Source organism: Phoxinus phoxinus (assembly GCF_949152265.1).
Source record: "Phoxinus phoxinus genome assembly, chromosome: 23".
Taxonomy (NCBI): Eukaryota; Metazoa; Chordata; class Actinopteri; order Cypriniformes; family Leuciscidae; genus Phoxinus; species Phoxinus phoxinus.
Genome location: NC_136898.1, coordinates 21,593,499 through 21,615,478, shown reverse-complemented (window position 1 = coordinate 21,615,478; position 21,980 = coordinate 21,593,499). Strand labels below are relative to the sequence as shown.

Here is a 21,980-nt window from a genome sequence, read left to right as displayed (position 1 = left end):
TACAGTGAAAATCCCTAATAGTTTGAACAAATTATGAAATAAAATTTAGGTTTTGGTAACACTTTATAATAAGTATACAGTAATAAAGTACTTACAGTACAAATCATAAACAAACTATTATTTTAAAGTTATTATTTCATAGTTTATAAATTGTGGTCTCTACATCATTCATGTAATAATAGACTATAGCTATATACAAATAGTGAGTTCTTCATTCATTGTCACTGTTATTAATAGTTATTATTGTTTAAGTGGCTCGTAGTAAAGGAATTGTTAATTAGTTATTAGGAGTAAATAGTTCTCACTTTAGATTAGGTCAAGGAAAATGTCATTTAGTGCTTTAAACCAACCTTTATTGGACATTATACATTAAGGAACACTTATTAAATTTATTAACACTTTATTACACACTAATGCAATTAATGTCTAATAAAGGTTGGTTTTTAACCATTTTCCGTAACCTAAAGTGAGAACTATTTACAGTAAATAAGTTGTTAACAAAGCATAAAAAAACATGATCTAACTCTTTACATATGAGCTCATTAAACAATAATAATAATGTTAATTACAGTGACAATGAATGAAGAACTCACTATTTGTATAAAGCTTTTTAATATTAACTAATGAATTAACTTTAAACTAATAGTTTTCAAATTAAGTACTTTATTACTGTATACTGTATATTATAAAGTCTCACCGAGTTTTTATTTATTTATTATTTTTTAACTGAGTGGAGGGATTGAAATTTGTCTGGCTATTAAACAACCTCATTGTCCAGCCCATGCGCCAAAATACAGTCATCAGAGAAGAGATGCTATTGAGGGGAAGGGGACATTGTTTTCTTATTAAAGATTACGAGGACATATTTTATTAATAATAATAATGATGTCCACAAATAAGTCATTTATAATAAGCACTACAACATTGCATAAGAAAATAAGAATGGTCCAGTTTGATTTCATTGTGACATTGACATGTAATAAATGCATAAAAAAATAATTTCTGGATCCACGAAACCCAAACAAAAATTTCTGAGCTTCATACAATTAGTTAGTAAGTGATTGTTAGGAAGCAGACACACACTGGATGAGGTTAAAATCAACATTGGGACTTTATTGTAGACATGTGAGAAAAACACGCATGAGAAACGCGGTAATGCGGTAAATCAATACACAGAAGATCAGATTGCAGATGAAAAAAGGTGAAGGCAGTAAACCAACACAGGTAAGTATAAACCATGATGGGAGAAAGAGTCTGTACACCCAAAGGGAGACAAGACAATGACTGTCTCATTTTGAAGGCTATGTCGCAACTGTCGTATGGATTTATCATTGAGTTTGTGTCATTTCGGAAAAGTAACATTACAAATTCTTTCTTTCTTTCTCTTCTTTCTTTCTTTCTTTCTTTCTTTCTTTCTTTCTTTCTTTCTTTCTTTCTTTCTTTCTTTCTTTCTTTCTTTCTTTCTTTCTTTCTTTCTTTCTTTCTTTCTTTCTCAACACACATTAATCACCATTTCTGTAAATGTGCCAGTGTTAGCCAGCTGGCTAATTTTCAACTGCAGTCCTTTGGCAAGATGTTTTTGAAACCTTATAACAAGTAGGCCTACATTACGAGGGCCTCGTAACTCCGTAAAGACAGCAATGACATCAAAAGAAGAATTCTTCTTCAGTGTCACATTCATATCCTTCTTTCAAGCAGGCATTTAGTCATATTACAAAATAATGTATTACGCGCGACCTGGACAGGCGAATGAGGCGAATATGGAAGGCCATGGCATGAGGGCCAAAAACGTGTGAATTTTAAAACATTTTTAACACGTATTTTACGCGTATTTAACATGTATTTCCCGCGTGAAATACGCGTGACAAATCCATGCGTTAAATACACGTTAAAAAAACAGTTTGAACAGGTCAGTGTCATTGGCTGCTGAAGACTTGGGTCTAACCATTCTGTGAGCTTAGGGGGTGTACCGTTCATATACTAACTAGGCTACCACCATTTTACATGCTATCAGTTATTTTACATCAGCTTATTCAGCCTATTATTTTGTCCTTTTTTGGTATAGCCTATAGAAATAATATATTTTTTAAATTGCACTTTTATGAAAATGTAGATAAAAATATAATTGCCTTGTTTTTCTCCATTCATCTTTTTGTAAATAAACAATTTAGTGGACATTCTAGCTTTAACATCAAAGCATTAACATTTGTGTGGGGAAATCAGTTACAGTGGGGGTAAACAATTAATGCAGGTTTAAGATACAGACCATTGTAATCAATATCTGTCTTTGGAAAAAAACGTGAGCTTTTGTTGTGCTTACATTTACAGCTATTGCAAGCAGGTGGCGCTTATTCAAAACCTTTTTGTTCAGAGATTGGCCACTCATCAGGCAAACAGTAATTAGGTACACAGGTGATATTATCAATTTAAATGATTTTGTAAAGACTTTAAAGTATTTAAATATGGTATTTAAGACTTTATATAAGTATTTAAGACTTACAGGATTAGAATGAGAGCTACATTATGAACTGCTGTTCATTGCACTCAGCTGTTCCCCGTCATCATTGTTCCCAGCTGTTCCCTGTTTCAGTGTTAGTTCTGTGTGTATATATACCCTGGTTGTTTCAGTGTTTGTCACGGAGTCTTTATCTATTATCACACCACTTCCGAGTACTGCCTTGTTGCATTGATTTATGTTTTGGATTGCTTCTTTGATTTTGACCCCTGCCTGGACTGTTTATGATTACGGATTACCCTATTAAAACTGCTTTTGGATCTAACCCCTGTTTCCCGTGTTTGGATTGTGACATTGACGTTATAAAATATGTTCAGTTTAGCCAAGCTGATTTTGGTGTAAGGTCTTGAATGAAATAAAGAACATCAATTTTGTTTGCATATAGTTGTCTTTAGCCATTTTTATGATTGAATTTACATTGTGTAGAACAAGGTTGTGTTCCATATTGTGATGTTCAGCAATTTTAGCATGGTATCGTTGTGATGGACCACAATAAAACCATTAAAATATCAAGTTAAATAAGTATATTGTGATACTTGGTGCCACAGTGACACTCTAGTCCCAAAAAGTATTGCTATACCACGATACTCAGTATGTTGTCCCACGGTGAGTCACTTTTGTTAGGCTGCATAGTTTAGAACAGCCGGGACGGGGAACACTTCCCGTAAATCCTGATGTACATGGTACATTATAAGAAGGATGGCGTCTACGCTAATATTAGTCTCTCTGTCTATCCCGAGGTTTACCGCTGTCCACCGGAACCAGGCCGTATCCAGATCTGATGAAGGACCAGCGCCAGGACACGACGACGCCGCTGACCTGAAGTGTCAACCAGTCTCTCCTCCTCTCCACTCCGACTTCAACCAACCGGAACTGGACAAATACTCTGATTCATTCTGACTTCTGACCTGTAATGCTCCTGAATCATAATCATACACTGTTCACTCATTGGCCAGAGGAGAACTGGCCCCCGACTGAGCCTGGGTTCTCCCAAGTTTTTTTTCTCCATTCTGTCACCTGATGGAGTTTTGGTTCCTTGCCGCTGTTGCCTTACCTTCTGGCTTGCTTAGTTGGGGACATTTAATATTCAACAATATTATAGATCTGCCTTAAGGTGGACGATGATGCAATTTTCTTTTGTGTATTATTTTCATGTTATCACTGTGAAGCTGCTTTGATACAATCTGTATTGTAAAAAGCACTATATAAATAAAGGTGACTTGACTTGACTTTCCCTGTTGCACCTTCACAAAATTTAAGCCAAATCCCACTTTCACCACTGTGTCCCACCGGAAACAAACCCTACATACAGTACTGTAGTTCCGGGAAGAAAAGTAACTATTAATAAACATTGGCCTAAATTAATTATAAAAATCAGAAAATGGTTTAGATCAAAGTAAATGTATTAGTGGTAGTTATTAGTCTATTTTCCACTTTTGGTTAGACGGACGGATTTGTGTAATTAATGGCTAAATAATCATGTGCCAAAGCTGCAGATGGCAGATTATGAAATTACAGATTAAAATCAGTATTAAATCATGTGTTTAATTCAAATTCAGATGACTTCATATTTATTATTATGGAGCCTAATTTATTTAGTTTACCCATGAATATGAATTAATGCATTAACTCTTAAACATGTACTAAGATGTAGTTAAGGCTGCTGTTATTCATGCATGTCTCCACTAATCATGAGTTCATGTTGAAGTAACTATTAATTCAGGCATTAGTACATGATAGTACACTTTTATTGTAAAGTGTTACCAATTATTGCATTTTGTAAAACAAAAGTTCATAAGTTCAAAAGTTTGTAATATAATTAGAAGTTGTTTAATTTTGGTTTAAATATTTGGCATTTGTTGCTGAATTTATGTGTTGTTTGTCACTACATATCTACCACTTGAATTAAAATAAAGTGTTGACTTGACAGTTTTGAAGACTCACTCAACAACAAAGAACATTTGGTGTTAATATTGAAGGACATTTTAGATATCTTTAAACATCCAAATTTAGATTTTAGGAAACTATCCCACATAAATTTGTTAAAGGAATAACAACTACTGGAGATGTTGGAGGCTACATACAGAAGACATTACAATTCCCTGTGAGTCCATTAGATTGCCTAATAATGTTATAAAAATGTGTATAAAAGTTTGATATGTCCACGCTTTTTAATATATTTTATTATATCTTTAGATAATTGTTTAATGGTGGTGACTTTGTTTAATTGTAGATGCAAGACAGAGAATAAATTCTGATGCAGGTAATATTTATTCAGGTTACACTGATTTCATGTGATTGGCAAATGCTTGAACGGATCCAGATGTCAGCAGTGTGACCTCACTAATACAGACATGCCTGTATATGTATCAATACAGTCACAGAACAACCGCTCTTAACAGAGATATATTCACAACACAAATCAAAATCAAATTCACAATCACAAACAACAATTCAATTCACAATCACAAACAAACATAGCTCAGAAAAACACCTCACAGTTACAGTACATGATTAAAAATCAAAGAGTACGATTTGAAGCTCAAGATTTTTCTTTCAAACAAAGAAAGAAAATCTGTTCTAAAATAAAATGTCATGAATGTCAACAAAACAAAATAATTCATGCATGTATTGATAAAATAATGATTTGTCCCTAAGAGTATACCACGACTTTTTAATTAGTCATTAAAGTTAGCTTAGCTTAGTTTAATTATTTTTCATGGTTTCTTATTCAAGAGCAAGTGCAAGCAACTTTTTGTATAATGGCACTCATGCAGTCAGGATATGCTATGATTAATATTGATACCAGCAGGGTTTTTTTTTTTTTTTTCATTTGGATTTTATGGTGTGAGTTTTAAGTTTTCTTACCATCATACCAAACTATTTTAAACAGAGGTCAGAGAGGTTCAGTTATTTGATGTTTAGGCTTTTCTCTGCTTCTACCATTGTGATTTTCCTCCAGGGTATTTCTGCAGGCTTTGCATTGTACTCCTCCGCAAACTGCTCATTGTATTCTGCCATCACGTATTTCCAGTATGCTGAGGCATCTATGCTGGGGTCTGGATCGATTCTCCAGTCTGGATAGATTTTGTCGTAGTCTTTATATAGATGCCACTGATCGTTGGTGTCATCGCACTTAAAGCATCGTGACTTGCTGTGCACTAGTGATGAGCAGATGTCGGTCACTAGTTTTTTAGAATCATTAAATCTGCAGCGACCGAGTCCTTCTGGTCTGTGGATTGAGACGAAGTGTTTAGTGTGAGCGTCTCCTCCAGCTTCACATGGTGCTTTACAGAATGGACACTGTTTCCCACAGCCATGCACTCGTTTGAACAGCTCATCCTGTGGTTTGGTTTGAAAACTACTGATTTTACTTTGAAAATCTCTTGCTTGGAAACTTACTATCAGTGATTTATCCATGTCATCCAGGGAACATTGAAGGCATTCAGCAAATTTTGGGGGATTTGCATTTTCATTGTTCAGTGTGCCGATTTTGTCCACTGCATCCTTGGAAAAAACAAGCCTTTTGACAAGTTTATTACAAATGTTCTCAATAAATCCCTTGATGTCATTTATCTTTGGGTCTTGCTTTGTCTCTTCAATGGCCTGTTTAATTTCACTGATGACTTCATTGACGAGGTTCTTCTCCAATGTGTACATTCGGTTCTCTGCTGAAAAGTGCTTCTTGATTTTGTCCAAAATAAAGGCTTTAACAAACGCTTCATATGACGAGATGAAACGCAAATAGGTTTTAAATTCAGATTCATCGAGAAGATTTTTCAAGACTGAAATCTGAAATGTTGTCCTTGATCCGAAAATTGCTACATTTTCACCAGTCACCATCTTGTCTGCCATTTTCATGCCCAAGTTCTCTGAAATATATCGTTCCAAGGCAGGTTTTAGGCAGCTTCTCATGAATTCATCAGCTTTCCTCTGACACTGGTCTCGTTTACAGTAAAGGTCAATAAAGTCAGAGCGGTATGTTGGTTTGAAGTTCTCCAAGGCTGTCCGTGGGTTGTTTTTCTTGATGAATTGATTGTGAATCTCTTGAAATTCTCTGCTTGCAAAGCGGCATATGTGCAGTTTAAGGGACAGCTCAAAATCTCCCTTTAGCTTAAGATCTTCATGAGCCTCAAGTTTCTCATCAATCATTTTAAAGATTTCTCTGATGTATGTGTCATCATAATCATCCATACTTTCCCTCTTTGCTTGAACAAATTCCCAACAATCCCTAATAAGGTTGTCTGACATCTCTTGAACGATCTTGATATGATCTTTATACCACCACTTGGTTACACTTATTTTGTCTTTGTAGGCAATAAACTTTTCATGGTCATGACTGTTTAAATTTTGCACTTTGTGTAAGCGTTGAGCCATTGAACTTCCTCTAGATTCAAGATTTATCCTCAAACAATGAAAAACTCTTGTCCTGATGTCTTGTTGTTCGAGCGCTGTGTGTGCCAGTGTCCTGACAGTCTCCTGCCACATTTTTTCAAATGCTTTATCCAGCATGGAGTCTGACATGTCTGACTTGTTCTCACGACATTCTTTCAGCAAGTTAAGCACTTTCTTCTCCATTGTGTCCATGCATGTCTTTTTGATTCCTTCCACTTTGATCATCCCATTTCGACGTGAAACAGCGGCATCCAGTTTGATTTTGACAGAATTGGAAAGTTCCTTCTTCAAAGACGCGGCAGAGTTTATAAAGTCTTGTCGATAATTTTCCACTAGCTCAACATGACCTTCTCCTTGTTCATAGTATGATTTGATCTTGCCATTAATTTCATCTTGTCCTTTTTCAAGCTCATCTTCTGTTTTCTGTAGTAAACGACATTGAAGATCTTCAACTGTGCCCTGTGCACTGTGCTCAGAGTTTTCAAATTTTCCATGGTTTAAGATCTTGGTTTCAGCTTCTAACGCCCATGTGTGCATTTGCTTTCTCAGTGTCCAGTCCCATCCGTTGTACTCTGTGCACAGTTTCATGTATGCATCAGCCACCAGGCTGTTTCTGAAACTGAAGATGAATTTCTCACGTTTCACAGCAGTCCACAAGTCTTTGGTCCATTTAAGAAATTCATTGATGTTGTAGGACTTGTAACATCTGAAGATTTCCATTATATGCTTTTTGAGAGCATACACAGACTCACTATAGCCAATACTCACTGGTGCCATTGGGGGGTTTCCATGCCACAATCCAGGGATGTAGTGGTCACCCGTCTCAGTGTCATAGTTCATCACATCTGTAAATTTGCTGAAGTCTAGTTTGTTCTCCATTTTGGCTGCAGCTTGTGTCATTTCATCCAGCTGTTCCAACAGAAATTTACGGTCTCTCATGTTTGAATCATGAGCCGAGACATCAGAAACATTCTGGTGTACAAACAAACACGTGTGTTTCTTTCCGATCTCCTTCATCCTGAGGAAGGCGTGAACAATGATCTGTAAAATGTCTTTCATCTCTGTTGAATTCTCCATGGAAATGTTGACAATTGTTACATCACTCAGTCCAACAACAAGAGTTGCCAACTCATTGTCATGTTCATGGCTGTTGTCCAGTTGTGCGAGCTCAGGGGATTTCAGTCCTTCAGTGTCAATTATCACTATATAATCACAATTGAGTTCTGCTTGGCGATCATCTGCTACTTTAATAAGCTGCATAAAGGCTCCCCTGGTGCACCTCCCACTGCTTACAGCAAACTGAACTCCAAACATGGTGTTCAACAGCGTTGACTTTCCTGAACTCTGGACGCCCAAAACTGTGACAACCATAATCTTGTTTTTGGACTCCACCAGTGTGTTTAATTCAGAAAACACACCAGAAAGCCATTTTTCAGGGATATTTGAAGAATCTCCATCCACTAGTTCAAGTGAAAATCCATCCAATAGTAGTTCAGCACAGAGTCTAGGTAAGTGCTCCAGCTGTTTTCGGTAAGGTGCATCTTCTGGAAGCGAGGCTGCAGCCTCGTAAAGCTGGCTCATCTCTCGAATGAAGTGCTCCACTCCTAAAGAACTGTTTGAAATCTTTTTATCAAGCTCAGCAATTTCTGCCTTGTTTCCACCACCATCTTTACATTTCTGTTTGTATTGTTCTCGGAGTTGAGGCAGTACCTCATGTGTTTGATTCTCTAGAGCGATTCTCAACCATTTTAAGAAGTAGGCCCTTTCTGGTGTTGATATTGCACTGAGGAAGCAGCTCATAGTGGCAGATATGTCTTTGCTACGTTGCTCTTTTCTGAGTTCATCTTTCTGCTTCTTAAGGTCCTTTCTGTACTCCTCAATATCCTTATCTCCTACTTTCTTCAGTCGGCATTCCTCCTTCTCTAACTTGGCCAGTTTCATCAAGATCTCTCCTTGCAAGGGCAACTCGTCCTTCTTGAACTGCACTATATCCACTATTTTTGATGCGAGTTCTTCTGCACTTTTTTTTGCACGCTGACATTCTTCACCATCCTCGTCCACCACGATTCCCAGATTTCGTGCAATCTCAGCTAAACGAACAACTGAGGTTTTGTGATTGTTATTATTAATTGCGTCTTGCAACTTGCTCTGAATTTTGTAAACGAAGTCTGCATCATTTTGGCTGGCTTTAAAGATGAAATTGCTTTTCTTCAGATTGAGCTTGTTGACTGTAGCTTTTATGCTGTTGTTGTTGGAGTCCCCCACAAAAAATAGTGGAGGTGTAGGTTTCTGACTGGCCACTGAAAATAACTGTGTATCTAAAAACTGTGATTCAAAGAACACAAACACAGCAGTTGAAGCCTCACAAAGAAAAGAGAACTGTGTTTCAAAGTCCCGGATGTCACCTCTCAAGTTTGCAATCGCTATCGGCTCAGGAAAGACATCAATGATCTTGTTTCCAGAAGGAAGATACCAGGCCATCTCAACCAATCCATTTGATATTTTCTTGTTGATGTTTCCACAATCCATGTTGAAGTGCACAAAGGTATCGGTGTATTGCTGTGAATTGCTGAGCAGTTTATTCAGAATTTCTGATTTGGAAATGTTGCACCTGCCAAGTCTCACAAAAGACACTAACGGTAGGTCTGAGAGAACAATCCTTTCTTCCACAAATCCACTTGTATCTGACAGGGAGTGTGGTCTGTATTTTTTCACAAGATCTCTCATTGCCCAAAGCATAAACGTGATCAGATTGTTATCACTCTTTGGAAGCAGCAGAGGAACCGCAAACTGACACATGGACATTTTTATGATCATTTCCTGCTGAAGAAAACTGTCAGAACAAAGAAACACAGCAGTCAAAACGTCTAAAGGGTTTACTGACTGAGGACAGTCTGATTCAGCACTATCCTGATCATCATCATCCCACTCTGAATCTTCTGCCCCGTCAGAAGAGGAACTCTTAACACTCCTCGCTGTCCTTTGTAGCAACATCAGTCTCTTCAAGAACAGCCATGGCAGATCTGGAAGGGACTGGACAGGCACATCGGTCACACTGTTCTTGTTGATCTGCAGCACTGTGTGTAGAGTGAGTTTCTTGTCATAAAGCTCTACCAAACCCAAATTTTCCAGGAGTCTCTTCATGATATTTCCTGTAAATTAGAAGAAAATGAGTTACATTTGAATATATATATATATATATATATATATATATATATATTTTTTAGAAGAAAGAAACGCACACAGTATTGGAACAAATTGAGGGTGAGTAAATGATGGCAGAATTTTCAGCCCTTGGTTGGACTACAGACAAATCACCAAATCATCCTAACCGAGAGCAGGCAGCACATAATAAGAGTATATAGCCTATGGAAATATGTGACCGATCACGGAAAGTAGGGACACAAGTCGGCAGCACAACTTTCGAGCAAAATGAGAAAGAAGTGTTTTTTTCCAAAATTGGTGATTTTCATTTTTTTTCAGAATCTGTTAGTTGAGATCACGAAGAAGCTTCTCCATGTTTTAGATAGCAGTATTGGTATATTTAAAAGCGTACATTTTGAGCGGCTTGTTTTACAGAGATTCTAGCTTGCAGTAGGGGCGTGTCATTGTCTGTGTGTATTTCCATACTGGATAAGCCGGCTTTTGTTTCATTTGTTATTGCCCCCGCCCTCCAAGGGAACAGCGTGGTAGGCCTGAAGGGTATATCGATATAAAAAATATATTGACATATTTTTAAATGGGATATGGAATTAGACCATATCGCATATATCGATATAGTTCAAATTTGCGCTGTGATCCTTGCTACAAGCAGTCTGCGTCTCAACAGCCCAGTGTACAACGTGACACATACTCACATTAAATGTTTACGCAGAGGAACAGGACACAGTTCTCAAAAGTTAATTATTTGCATGTGTTTTAAAGCCTTGCCGGTTAACCTTTTAGAACCGAATGTGTCGTCGCCGACACAGATCAGCAAGCTGTATTTATTGTACCGTAACTCTTCAACCGTTTGCACTATCATAACCATTCAAATTTCCCTTGACAGTAGACAACATGCACTTTTCGGCAATATATGGCATATTACGGTAATGTCATGCTTTCCGTCAACAAATGACAGCCGGCTTTCTGGCAAAGCGGGAAGGAAGGATTTGAACCGAGAGATACGAAGCGCGGCAGGTTAGAGTGTTTTGGATTGCATAAAATAATAAAAGACACAAACAAATACATGGTGAAAGAAGTGGTAGACAGCAGAAGAGGTGATTGGGAGGTTTTTTAATGAAACTTGGGAGGTGGATGGCCGTTACTTTTTCACGTATCTTTACATTTGTGTATGTATGTGTATGTGTGCGTGCCTAATATGAATGGACGCATTATGTGTGCGTGTAGTGTCCTAAATGAAAACTGTGCAACCCAATGTCACAAAAAAGATGTGTATAGTTGTATTATACTTCATTCTTCAACTTTAAAGTGTTAGTTTCTTTCGTTCGTGATTTTTCAGTTTTTTTCTAAAATAAAAATCGGAAAATTTATTCTCTCTTTTTTTTTTGTCTATTTAAATTCTATTTACAAACTCACCACACACAATAATGTTCAATAACTGTAATTTTTTGAAAGCTAATATTTTTTTCTGAAAAAGATGACACCTTGCACATGAAGATAGCACATTGTTTAAGAATTTTACAGTCAAAAAATCTAAATATGTGAAAAACACCTATTTTAGCTTCAGGTTCTAAAGGGTTAAACATGTAATTCGCTGCTGATGCGCTGTTCTAACGAGCGCTTATCTGAGCGCAAACACCCGACGCGCACATGCACTAAAAGCCTGTCTAACAGCGCCTGGATACTGACGATAGTTTTTCTCAAAACGGTAAAATGCTCATGAAGTGACTCTCAGAGTGGCTCTGGAGATGAATTTCATCATGTCATCATATCGTGAGGCAGCAGAGACTGTCACTCGTTCTTCAGTGTGTGTGTGTGTGTGCGTGCGGTAAATGAAACCGCGCGTCTGCGCCATCCATTCACACAGAGACAAGCAGAACATGCAGAGTCAATATTTAAATAGTCTTTTTACAGTTTAATACACAAAGACACTATATCGGGGTATAGGCTAGTGCTCATAGTAAAAAAATTCGTCTGGAGCCCTGCGCTTAGATAAACACGGAAGCGACAGAAAGCAGCGCCTATTAGTGGGTACCGAATATACCCAGTAACGTTACTACAGAAATGCTGGTACTGTCACAGTTTCAGTACTGACCGGTACTTTGACAACACTATTGGGAATTCTGTGAAGAGGTTGCTGTTTCGGTCTCCCACGTGTGTGTGTCGAGCTGTACCTCCGGGAACGGTGCAAAAAATAAATAAAGAAGTGTCGACGGAAAAATATGACGTCGACGTAATTTTGACGTTGAATCGTCGACGTCATCGACACGCCGCTACAGCACTATTTAAGAGTTGTTCAGTCGAGAATGTAGTTGTTTAAAGCTCAAATCTGTGGTTTGTTTATAAAGATAGCACCTATTTAAAAAATTTGATCTGACGTTTCGGAGTTGTGAGATCCAGGCGATCACCGGGTTCTTAGCGCTCATGTAACCCGCCTGAACAGCCTTACCTCGGCTAGTCCTCCTGAAGTCTGCCGCTGGTAAACCAGAAATGTTTAAATTCACAATCTATAACTTCGGCTCTATTATATGAAACATATAAGTTAAAATACATTAATGACTCGTTATAACGTAGGTCAAACGACTTCTTTAATTAACGTTAGCTATGTGTCACGACACGCACACACAGGGAATTAGAGATCCAAACGCAATGATATTTATTGGGTAATCCGTACTCACGATCAGTCCAGGCAGGGGTCAAATACCATGTAAGCAATCCAAACATAAAAATAAACAAACGACTGGGAAACAGGCTCAAAGCACAACGGAAGTGTGGGGACAATATACACAAGTGCAAACAAGGTGACGAGAGACAGCTGAAGGAAATGAACCAGGTCCATGGAGGGGAACAGGAACAAGGGGGAACGGCTTAAGCGCCGGCCAGGGCGAAACAGACAATCCATCGGGCGGCCAGGGCGAAGCAGACAGTCAATCGGGCGGCCAGGGCGGAGACGACCCCTCGGGCGGCCACGGCGGTGAAGACCCCTCGGGCGGCCACGGCGGTGAAGGCCCCCTCGGGCGGCCACGGCGGTGAAGACCCCTCGGGCGGCCACGGCGGTGAAGGCCCCCTCGGGCGGCCACGGCGGTGAAGACCCCTCGGGCGGCCACGGCGGTGAAGACCCCTCGGGCGGCCACGGCGGAGACGACCCCTCGGGCGGCCACGGCGGTGAAGACCCCTCGGGCGGCCACGGCGGTGAAGGCCCCCTCGGGCGGCCACGGCGGTGAAGACCCCTCGGGCGGCCACGGCGGTGAAGACCCCTCGGGCGGCCACGGCGGTGAAGACCCCTCGGGCGGCCACGGCGGTGAAGACCCCTCGGGCGGCCACGGCGGTGAAGACCCCTCGGGCGGCCACGGCGGTGAAGACCCCTCGGGCGGCCACGGCGGTGAAGACCCCTCGGGCGGCCACGGCGGAGACGACCAGGGTGAAGACGACCACTCGGGCGGCCATGGCGGAGACGACCAGGGTGAAGCCGACCACTCGGGCGGCCATGGCGGTGAAGACCAAGGCGGAACAGAGACAGACCCTGGCTCAGGAACAGTTACCACCGGCTCAGGAACTGGAACAGACACCACCGGCTCAGGAACTGGAACAGACACCACCGGCTCAGGAACGGGAACAGCAACAGACACCACCGGCTCAGGAACGGGAACAGCAACAGACACCACCGGCTCAGGAACGGGAACAGCAACAGACACCACCGGCTCAGGAACGGGAACAGCAACAGACACCACCGGCTCAGGAACTGGAACAGCAACAGACACCACCGGCTCAGGAACTGGAACTGCAACAGACACCACCGGCTCTGGAACTGCAACAGACACCACCGGCTCAGGAACTGCAACAGACACCACCGGCTCAGGAACTGGAACTGCAACAGACACCACCAGCTCAGGAACTGGAACTGCAACAGACACCACCGGCTCAGGTACTGGAACTGCAACAGACACCACCGGCTCAGGAACTGGAACTGCAACAGACACCACCGGCTCAGGAACTGCAACAGACACCACCGGCTCAGGAACTGCAACAGACACCACCGGCTCAGGAACTGCAACAGACACCATCGGCTCAGGAACAGGCTCGGCGGGCGTGACGTGAAGCTCAGGCTCGGCGGGGGTGATGTGATGCTGGATTGGGGCCGGCAGGGCGAGCAGCTCGGGCGGGGCCGGCAGGGCGAGCAGCTCGGGCGGGGCCGGCAGGGCGAGCAGCTCGGGCGGGGCCGGCAGGGCGAGCAGCTCGGGCGGGGCCGGCAGGGGAACTGGCAGATCAGGTTGCTCGGGGACGACCTCCGTGACGTGAACGGTCTCTGGATCGGCAGACGTGACGTGAACGGTCTCTGGATCGGCAGACGTGACGTGAACGGTCTCTGGATCGGCAGACGTGACGTGAACGGTCTCTGGATCGGCAGACGTGACGTGAACGGTCTCTGGATCGGCAGACGTGACGTGAACGGTCTCTGGATCGGCAGACGTGACGTGAACGGTCTCTGGATCGGCAGACGTGACGTGAACGGTCTCTGGATCGGCAGACGTGACGTGAACGGTCTCTGGATCGGCAGAAGTGTGTTTCTTCCTCCTCCGCCTACGATGGCAAGACGGTGGCATCAAGCCCACCGCCTCAGGGGAAGTTACACTCACCGGCAAGGGTGTGTCGGTCATCCTGTCACGAGACACAGGCGTGACTGATGCATCCCACTGGCTCCGATGCTGAAGGTATCTGGTAAAACCCCAACAGTCCAAGATCTCCAGCCCCTTCATTTCCCACCCAGGCAATGGGTCATCAAGACAGACATTAAAAACATCCTTTAATGCTGCCTTATTGTAGCCCATACCTCTCGAGAGTGTCCAAAAGGTCTGAGCAAGGCAATCCACCGGCTGGCCCCGCTGGCGTAGGCTCATCAAATTTTGGACTCGCCGCTTCCTCTCTTTCTCCGTGTTAGGAGAAAGGATACGAAACCCCATCATGCTGGATCTCTTTTGTGACGGAGTCCTTCTGTCACGACATGCACACACAGGGAATTAGAGATCCAAACGCAATGATATTTATTGGGTAATCCGTACTCACGATCAGTCCAGGCAGGGGTCAAATACCATGTAAGCAATCCAAACATAAAAATAAACAAACGACAGGGAAACAGGCTCAAAGCTCAATGGAAGTGTGGGGACAATATACACAAGTGCAAACAAGGTGACGAGAGACAGCTGAAGGAAATGAACAATCAGTGACAGACAGGATTATGGGAAGTGTAGTGAAAATGCCTAGACACCGTGAAAACTGAGACCTCTAATGTTAAACCCAGGGAACCACCAGACACTGTGACACTATGTGAGTTTTTCTTCATCTCATTCAGAAATGTAGCCTATGACTGCAAGTGTTCAGTGTCGTGTCACATTCATAGTTAACATCTGAACAATGTCATTCCTTCTTTTACGCGGGCATTTAGTCATTACAAATTAATTTATTAAGGCCAAACATAAGTTATTGAGGCCAAACATTTAAAATGACATCGGGCATTCCCCCGTTTATCACGTCACTTCACCACGTGACAGCAGCAAGTAGGCTCCGATTGGTTAACGCGGTGCGAATTGACGCAGAAGTTCAGATTTTTCAACTCGGGCGGCAGACGCGAATTCTCGTCAAAATGCGTGAATGCACAAAAAGCACTATAAAATCATTCGCACGTAACGCGCCAGACGCTCAATTCGCGCCATTCGCGCGAACTTGAAGCGCGAATGAGGCGTATTCGCGTCTACCGCGCCGCACTCTACGCCTCATTCGTGCCGCAGGAATTTTTACAAGTACAGTACATTTTAAAAAATCTAAATCCAGTCTTTCACTACCTGCTAAATGCAACATTTAAATATTCAAATTTCAAGCAATTATTATTATTATTATTATATTTTAATTAAAGCATTGGTATTCCTTTACAGTACATTTAAAAAATCTAAATCCAGTCTTAAACTGCCAACAAAAATCACCAGACTCTAGTACTATATTATTACTACTAATGTGTGTGTGTGTGTGTGTGTGTGCGCAGGGCCGGAGTGGGGCCACTTTTCAGCCCGGGAGATTCAGGCCCATGACCGGCCCACTTTTTCCATGGTGGAATTCCAAATTAGCATTTTTTCCAAATTGGATAAACAAAGCAACAGTTCAGCTCTTACTATTGTGTAGTTTGTATTAATACCATGGTTCACACAGATCAAGCTTGAGTGTTGTTATCAATATTAAATTGCATAATATTTGCAAAGTCTATGAATCGCCTTGACATATATTGAATGATACAAAAAGGCTAATATTTTATTTAAATTTTATATTTTGCTTTAGCCTGGGTTTCCCCATACTGCCTTTGCGCAGCGCGATTTTATTCACGCTGAAAGGCAGTCTGGATACCATGGACCAGATTTTCGCCTCATCTAGGGAACCAATCACAGAATGGGGAGGGAGCAGCAAGACGATGACGACATCTATAAAATCTATAAAATCATGTCTGTGGAGTGTCCATATATACCTTCGACCCTCATGTTTATCTTGCACAAACGGCAATAGTCGCTGAACGTCATTGTTTACACAAAAATATCTTACCCATCGTCTTCTTCTTTCGTCTAATTTCTGTCGCTCTACATACGTCATCTGGTATAATGGAAACGATTGGCTATGAGCTACGTACAGGCGCATTTGATAGACATTCTTAGCACCCAATAAACGGCGCCAGGCATTCGTAAACCACGCCTCAAATACGAGAAAATGTACATATGGTTCCCAGACCCAAGTCTCAACGAGAATTGGGTCTGGCGTTAGCCAGGCTAATTTTGCTTGTAAATGGGTTGAAAATGATACAACGGTATTAGCCGAATAATTACTTTGCAGCGTTGCTATTGCTAATCATTACTAGGCCTATCTCTCTTTACCTGCTGTTGCCACTTGTGTTTGTCCTCTTGAAAGTAAATCTGTAAGCTTGGCACATTTGGCAGCATCCTCCTCCAATATATAGCAAGCCGTTTTAACATTTAATCATTTCAATGATTCATGCTACTAGTACTTATTTTTTAGATACTAGTATCTATTCCATTAAGTACTAGTACTTATTCATTAGATACTAGTACTTATTCATTAGATACTAGTTCTTATTTATTAGATACTAGTACTTATTCATTAGATACTAGTTCTTATTTATTAGATACTAGTACTTATTCATTAGATACTAGTACTTATTTATTAGTTACTAGTACTTATTATTAGATACTAGTACTTATTTATTAGTTACTAGTTCTTATTTATTAGATACTAGTACTTATTCAATAGATACTAATACTTATTTATTAGTTACTAGCAGTGTTGGGTGTAACGCGTTACTAAGTAACGCGTTACTGTAATAATATTACTTTTTTCAGTAACTAGTGTAAGGCATAGACATCATATAGATAGACGCCCTATCGACCGCTACTGCCTATTAGCGCGGTCGAGCCGTGGAGCCGCCATCTTAAACCGGTCACCCGCTCCACTCAGTGTAATCTGTATAGCAGGAGCGATGAGCTGTCAGCGCATTTAATTAATCATAACTCACTGAATACCCAACTGATTTTCACGCGGGGGGGTTTTCTGCAAATGTCATTCATGTAGCTATGATACAGGACACATGGTTCGGCATATTTTAATATTCATAGTAGGCTTAACAATAATATAATATTCTGATATAAGATATAAAGTGACCAGACGTCCAAAATCATAATATGTGATGTAGGGTATAAGGTATTTTATAAATCACACACTATAAATATGATAAAGAAGCAGAAACAGAGTTGCAGTAAAGTAAGATATTTTAATAAGTTGAAGAAACAGTATGATTTGTGACACACACACACACACACACACACACACACACACTCTCTCTCTCTCTCTCTCTCTCTCTCTCTCTCTCTCTCTCTCTCTCACACACACACACACTCGATTTGCGCATCGCCGACGCCGTCATGTGTGTATTACACAGGTAACTTAACGTTAACGTTATTAACGTTACATTGCTTCCTGATATCACATGCGCAAACACAAATAACCTATATTTATATATGTTTATACTACAGGGCCGTTGAATGCTTGTATCTGATAACCGAGAAGCTCTTGTAATTATTACTTTACCCCACCTCTCCATGCCGAGTGATGCAGTAAACACAGCCTACTGGCTACGATTTCAGTACAGTAATATCAAAGATCCTTGCTCCTCCTCAATTATCTGGTAATATTCTATTCATAAAATACAACCAAACGTACGGTAATGTTAAAATGTACTTGTTAAAAGTAATCCCGGGCCCTATTTGCGCTGGTCCGCCGATTAGAACAGGAAAATGCTCCACAGTGCTCTGGAATCTCTCTGCTGCTAAGCAACGAAACTAGGAGTACGACCGGTTTAAGATGGCGGCCGTATTTCTCGGTGCCCAGCGGCCAATAGGGCATCTAGTCTCTATATAATATCTATGGTGTAAGGCATTACTCGTCTGAAAATAGTAATATTATTACAGTTTTCCCGAGCTAGTTACTTGCGTTACATTTGCCAGTAGCACCATCACACACAAGGCACACAACACAGAGAACAGAAGGGAAGGGGAGGAGGGCGTGAATGTAACAGTGATTGGTCTGGGTTTGGCACGAGGTATCATTTACCATCACCGATTGGTCGACACCCGGCAGCCAGCCGCAGAGCGGCATCCTCAAAGACAGATGGTGGAAAATGGAAGCGTCAACAATGGCAAGCTGAGGAAGGTTCCCAGCAACAGAAAGCTAGTTTCGACGGGTGGAGATTCAGTAATTATTTTGAATATGTTCAACGGAAGGAAAATAACTTGACGGTGAAGTGCACACTCTGCCCGGGGAGAAAGCTGCTCTCCACCGCTTCCGACAGCACGGACACATCAAGCTCGTTGCGAAGCGACAGAGTGACATGAATGAGCAGCCCCACAAGCAGCAAAAAGTTTAGACTTGTTATCCCATACGGAAATGTAATATATGTACATATATGAAATATACATATATGAAATATATACCATATATATGCCCGTATATAAAACCTATTAGAAAATGGAATAATTGACATATAAAACCAGCCCATATATTTTATGTATGTATAATAGTTTTTTTTTTTTTACATACATGTCACATATATATAATTATCAGTTTTCAAATATAATTTGTGTAGTATTTGTTTTGTTTTTATGAGCTGGTCAAGAAGAGGTAAAATAATAATAAATAATACATTTTATTTATAAAAGATTAGAAAATGAAATGTGGATATGTAGACTTGATCTGTAGACTTGAAATAAATAGTTAAATAGTAAATAGTTTGGCATATATAATAATAATTTAACATTTCCGTATGGGATAAATTGACAATCAAATTTATTGATTGTTTGCACCAGACGGTGTTTGTTAAACATTGAGTAAATTAATACTTGTTTTTTGTACTTGATTGCACAAGTACAGTTGTATGTAGTTATTTGTGCTAGACAGTGCCAGTCTGTTGTTGGCGTAATAAGGACCCTTAAGAACACTCCTCCTTTGTATGTTCTCCCTCCATCTGACGCATCTCAGGCAATTATAAAGTAATTAAGAAAAAAAATGTAACTAGTAATATAACTAGTTACTTTCTCCAGGGAGTAATAAAGTAATGTAAGGCATTACTATTTTTGAGAGTAATATGTAATATGTAATATATTACTTTTTTGAGTAACTAGCCCCAACACTGGTTACTAGTACTTATTATTAGATACTAGTACTTATTAATTAGATACTAGTACTTATTCATTAGATACGAGTACTTATTTCAATAGTGACTAGTAACTATTCTTTTGTTACTAGTAACTATTTTTTTTTGCCATTGACTTCTATGGGATCTGTCATTCAGATATCAACTGTTCAGTTCTGACTAGTATCTATTTAATCATTTTAACCTACTAGTGCTTATTCTTTAGGTACTAGTACCTTTTTAAAGATACTAGTACTTATTCATTTGATACTAGTTCTTATTAAATAGATACTAGGCTAGTTCTTATTTATTAGATACTAGTACTTATTCAATAGTGACTAGTTCTTATATATTAGATACTATTCATTAGATACTAGTACTTATTTCAATAGTGACTAGTAACTATTTATTAGATACTAGTATTTATTCCAAATGTTACTAGTAGCTTTTATTTTACTAGTCACAACTGCTTTTTTACTAGTCTTATGTTATGACTAGTCAGAACGGCCACGGTAGAGTTCAATAAAAAAAATACAAAATATTACTAGTAACATTTGGAATAAATACTAATATCTAATAAATAGGTACTATTATCTAAATAATAAGTACTAGTATCTATTGAATAAGTACTAGTAGCTATTGAATAGGTACTATCTATTTAATAGGTACTAGTATCTAATGACTTAGTACTAGTATTAATTGAATAAATACTAGTATCTATTAAAAGGTACTAGTATCTAAAAAATACGCACTAGTACCTAATGAATAAGTACTGGTATCTAATATATATGTACTAGTCACAATTGGAATACATACTAGTCTGAACTGAATAGTTGATATCTAAATGACAGATCCCATAGAAGTCAATGGCAAAAAAAATTTTTTTTTACTAGTAACAAAAGAATAGTGTGGTGGCGATTTTATGATATTCACTGATCTTTAGTAAAATATAGATGATTCAAAGAATGTCACATGTGTGACTCTCACTTGTTAGTGTGAGAAGATTCTGTTTATGTACCTGGGAAGGCAGAAGGGAGAGACACTCCAGAGAACAGACGAACAAGGACCTCTGACCTAGATGTCAGAAGGCCATTTGATGCAGGGGGGGCTTAGTGACGAATCTAAACTAGTGTTATGGCTTCCTTGTCTATGGAAAATTACTGAATGGAAGACTACTGGGAGGAAGGCTCTGGCAAGAAGACCTTGGGAGCGCTAGGAGATAAAAGCTGGTTCAGTCTGTCTGGGGGTGTGTCACTCTTCTGCACAGGGTAACAACTGTGTACTAGACTGCTCCTATTCTTGCAAGAATAAATACTTCTATTTTATAATTTGACTCTGAGTCTCCCTTACGCAGTGATGTTTGTTTGATGAATTTTTGCCACAACAATTTGGTGTCAGAATAGTGGGATTCCTTGGACGATGCCTCCTGGACCTGAGATCGGACGGTGTTTGGCCACCTGGACTGAGTAAGTTCCAGCTCTACCTCGTAAACTTGAGAGAGAGAGGCCGGCCGATGTCAGAGCCCCGGGGGGATCGACCACTGGAATCAAAGAACTCAGGTGGCTCAGAACAAAACATCTCTGGGTAAGGTATAATTCAATTAAGTTTAATTGGGGGAAGAGTGAAATTGAACCATATTGGCTGAGAACTGTTTTCTGTGGTACGTAATCTGAAATTAATTGAGATCTACGTACAGATCAAGATATTACAAACAGATACGAGGAAAATAATCTGAAATTAATTGAGGTCTGTGACAGAACAAGATATTTCAAGCAGATAAATAATCTGGAATTAATTGAGAACTGTGACAGACCAAGACATTTCACACAGATAGGTACCTGGAAATTAATTGTTCCACCACGGAGCAAGTTATTTTTGGGTACTGAGGCTAATTAGGGAGAGCCAAGAAAGTCGTAACAGATTTTTTTTGGTAAACCGTAATTAGGAGGACACTAATAGTGTAACCTGTCCGATTTGGGTTAAAAGAAAGATCGGGTTTGTCGGGGACGCCTGACAAATAAAGAGAACGCGCGTAAAAGAGAAATCCACAGAGAACAGATAAGCGGCCAATATGGGGAAGTCTCAAAAGCAAGCTTGCGAAATTTGGTACACCGGTGTTTTGTCAAATGAGATAAAATTAAGGGCAGAAATGTATGATATTGAGCACCA

General features: G+C 40.1%; 1 protein-coding gene across 1 annotated transcript in view; it reads right to left on the bottom strand.

Annotated features, from left to right (window-relative positions):
• Positions 1–4,771: 4,771 nt before the first annotated feature.
• Positions 4,772–21,980, bottom strand: part of LOC306991209 (up-regulator of cell proliferation-like) — a 29,402-nt gene continuing 12,193 nt past the window's right edge. Inside the window, exon 2 of the mRNA XM_079598855.1 lies at positions 4,772–10,062. Coding sequence (XP_079454981.1) covers positions 5,426–10,054 — 4,629 coding nt within the window. The 5' untranslated portion in view covers positions 10,055–10,062 and the 3' untranslated portion in view covers positions 4,772–5,425. The remainder of the gene's footprint in view (positions 10,063–21,980) is intronic.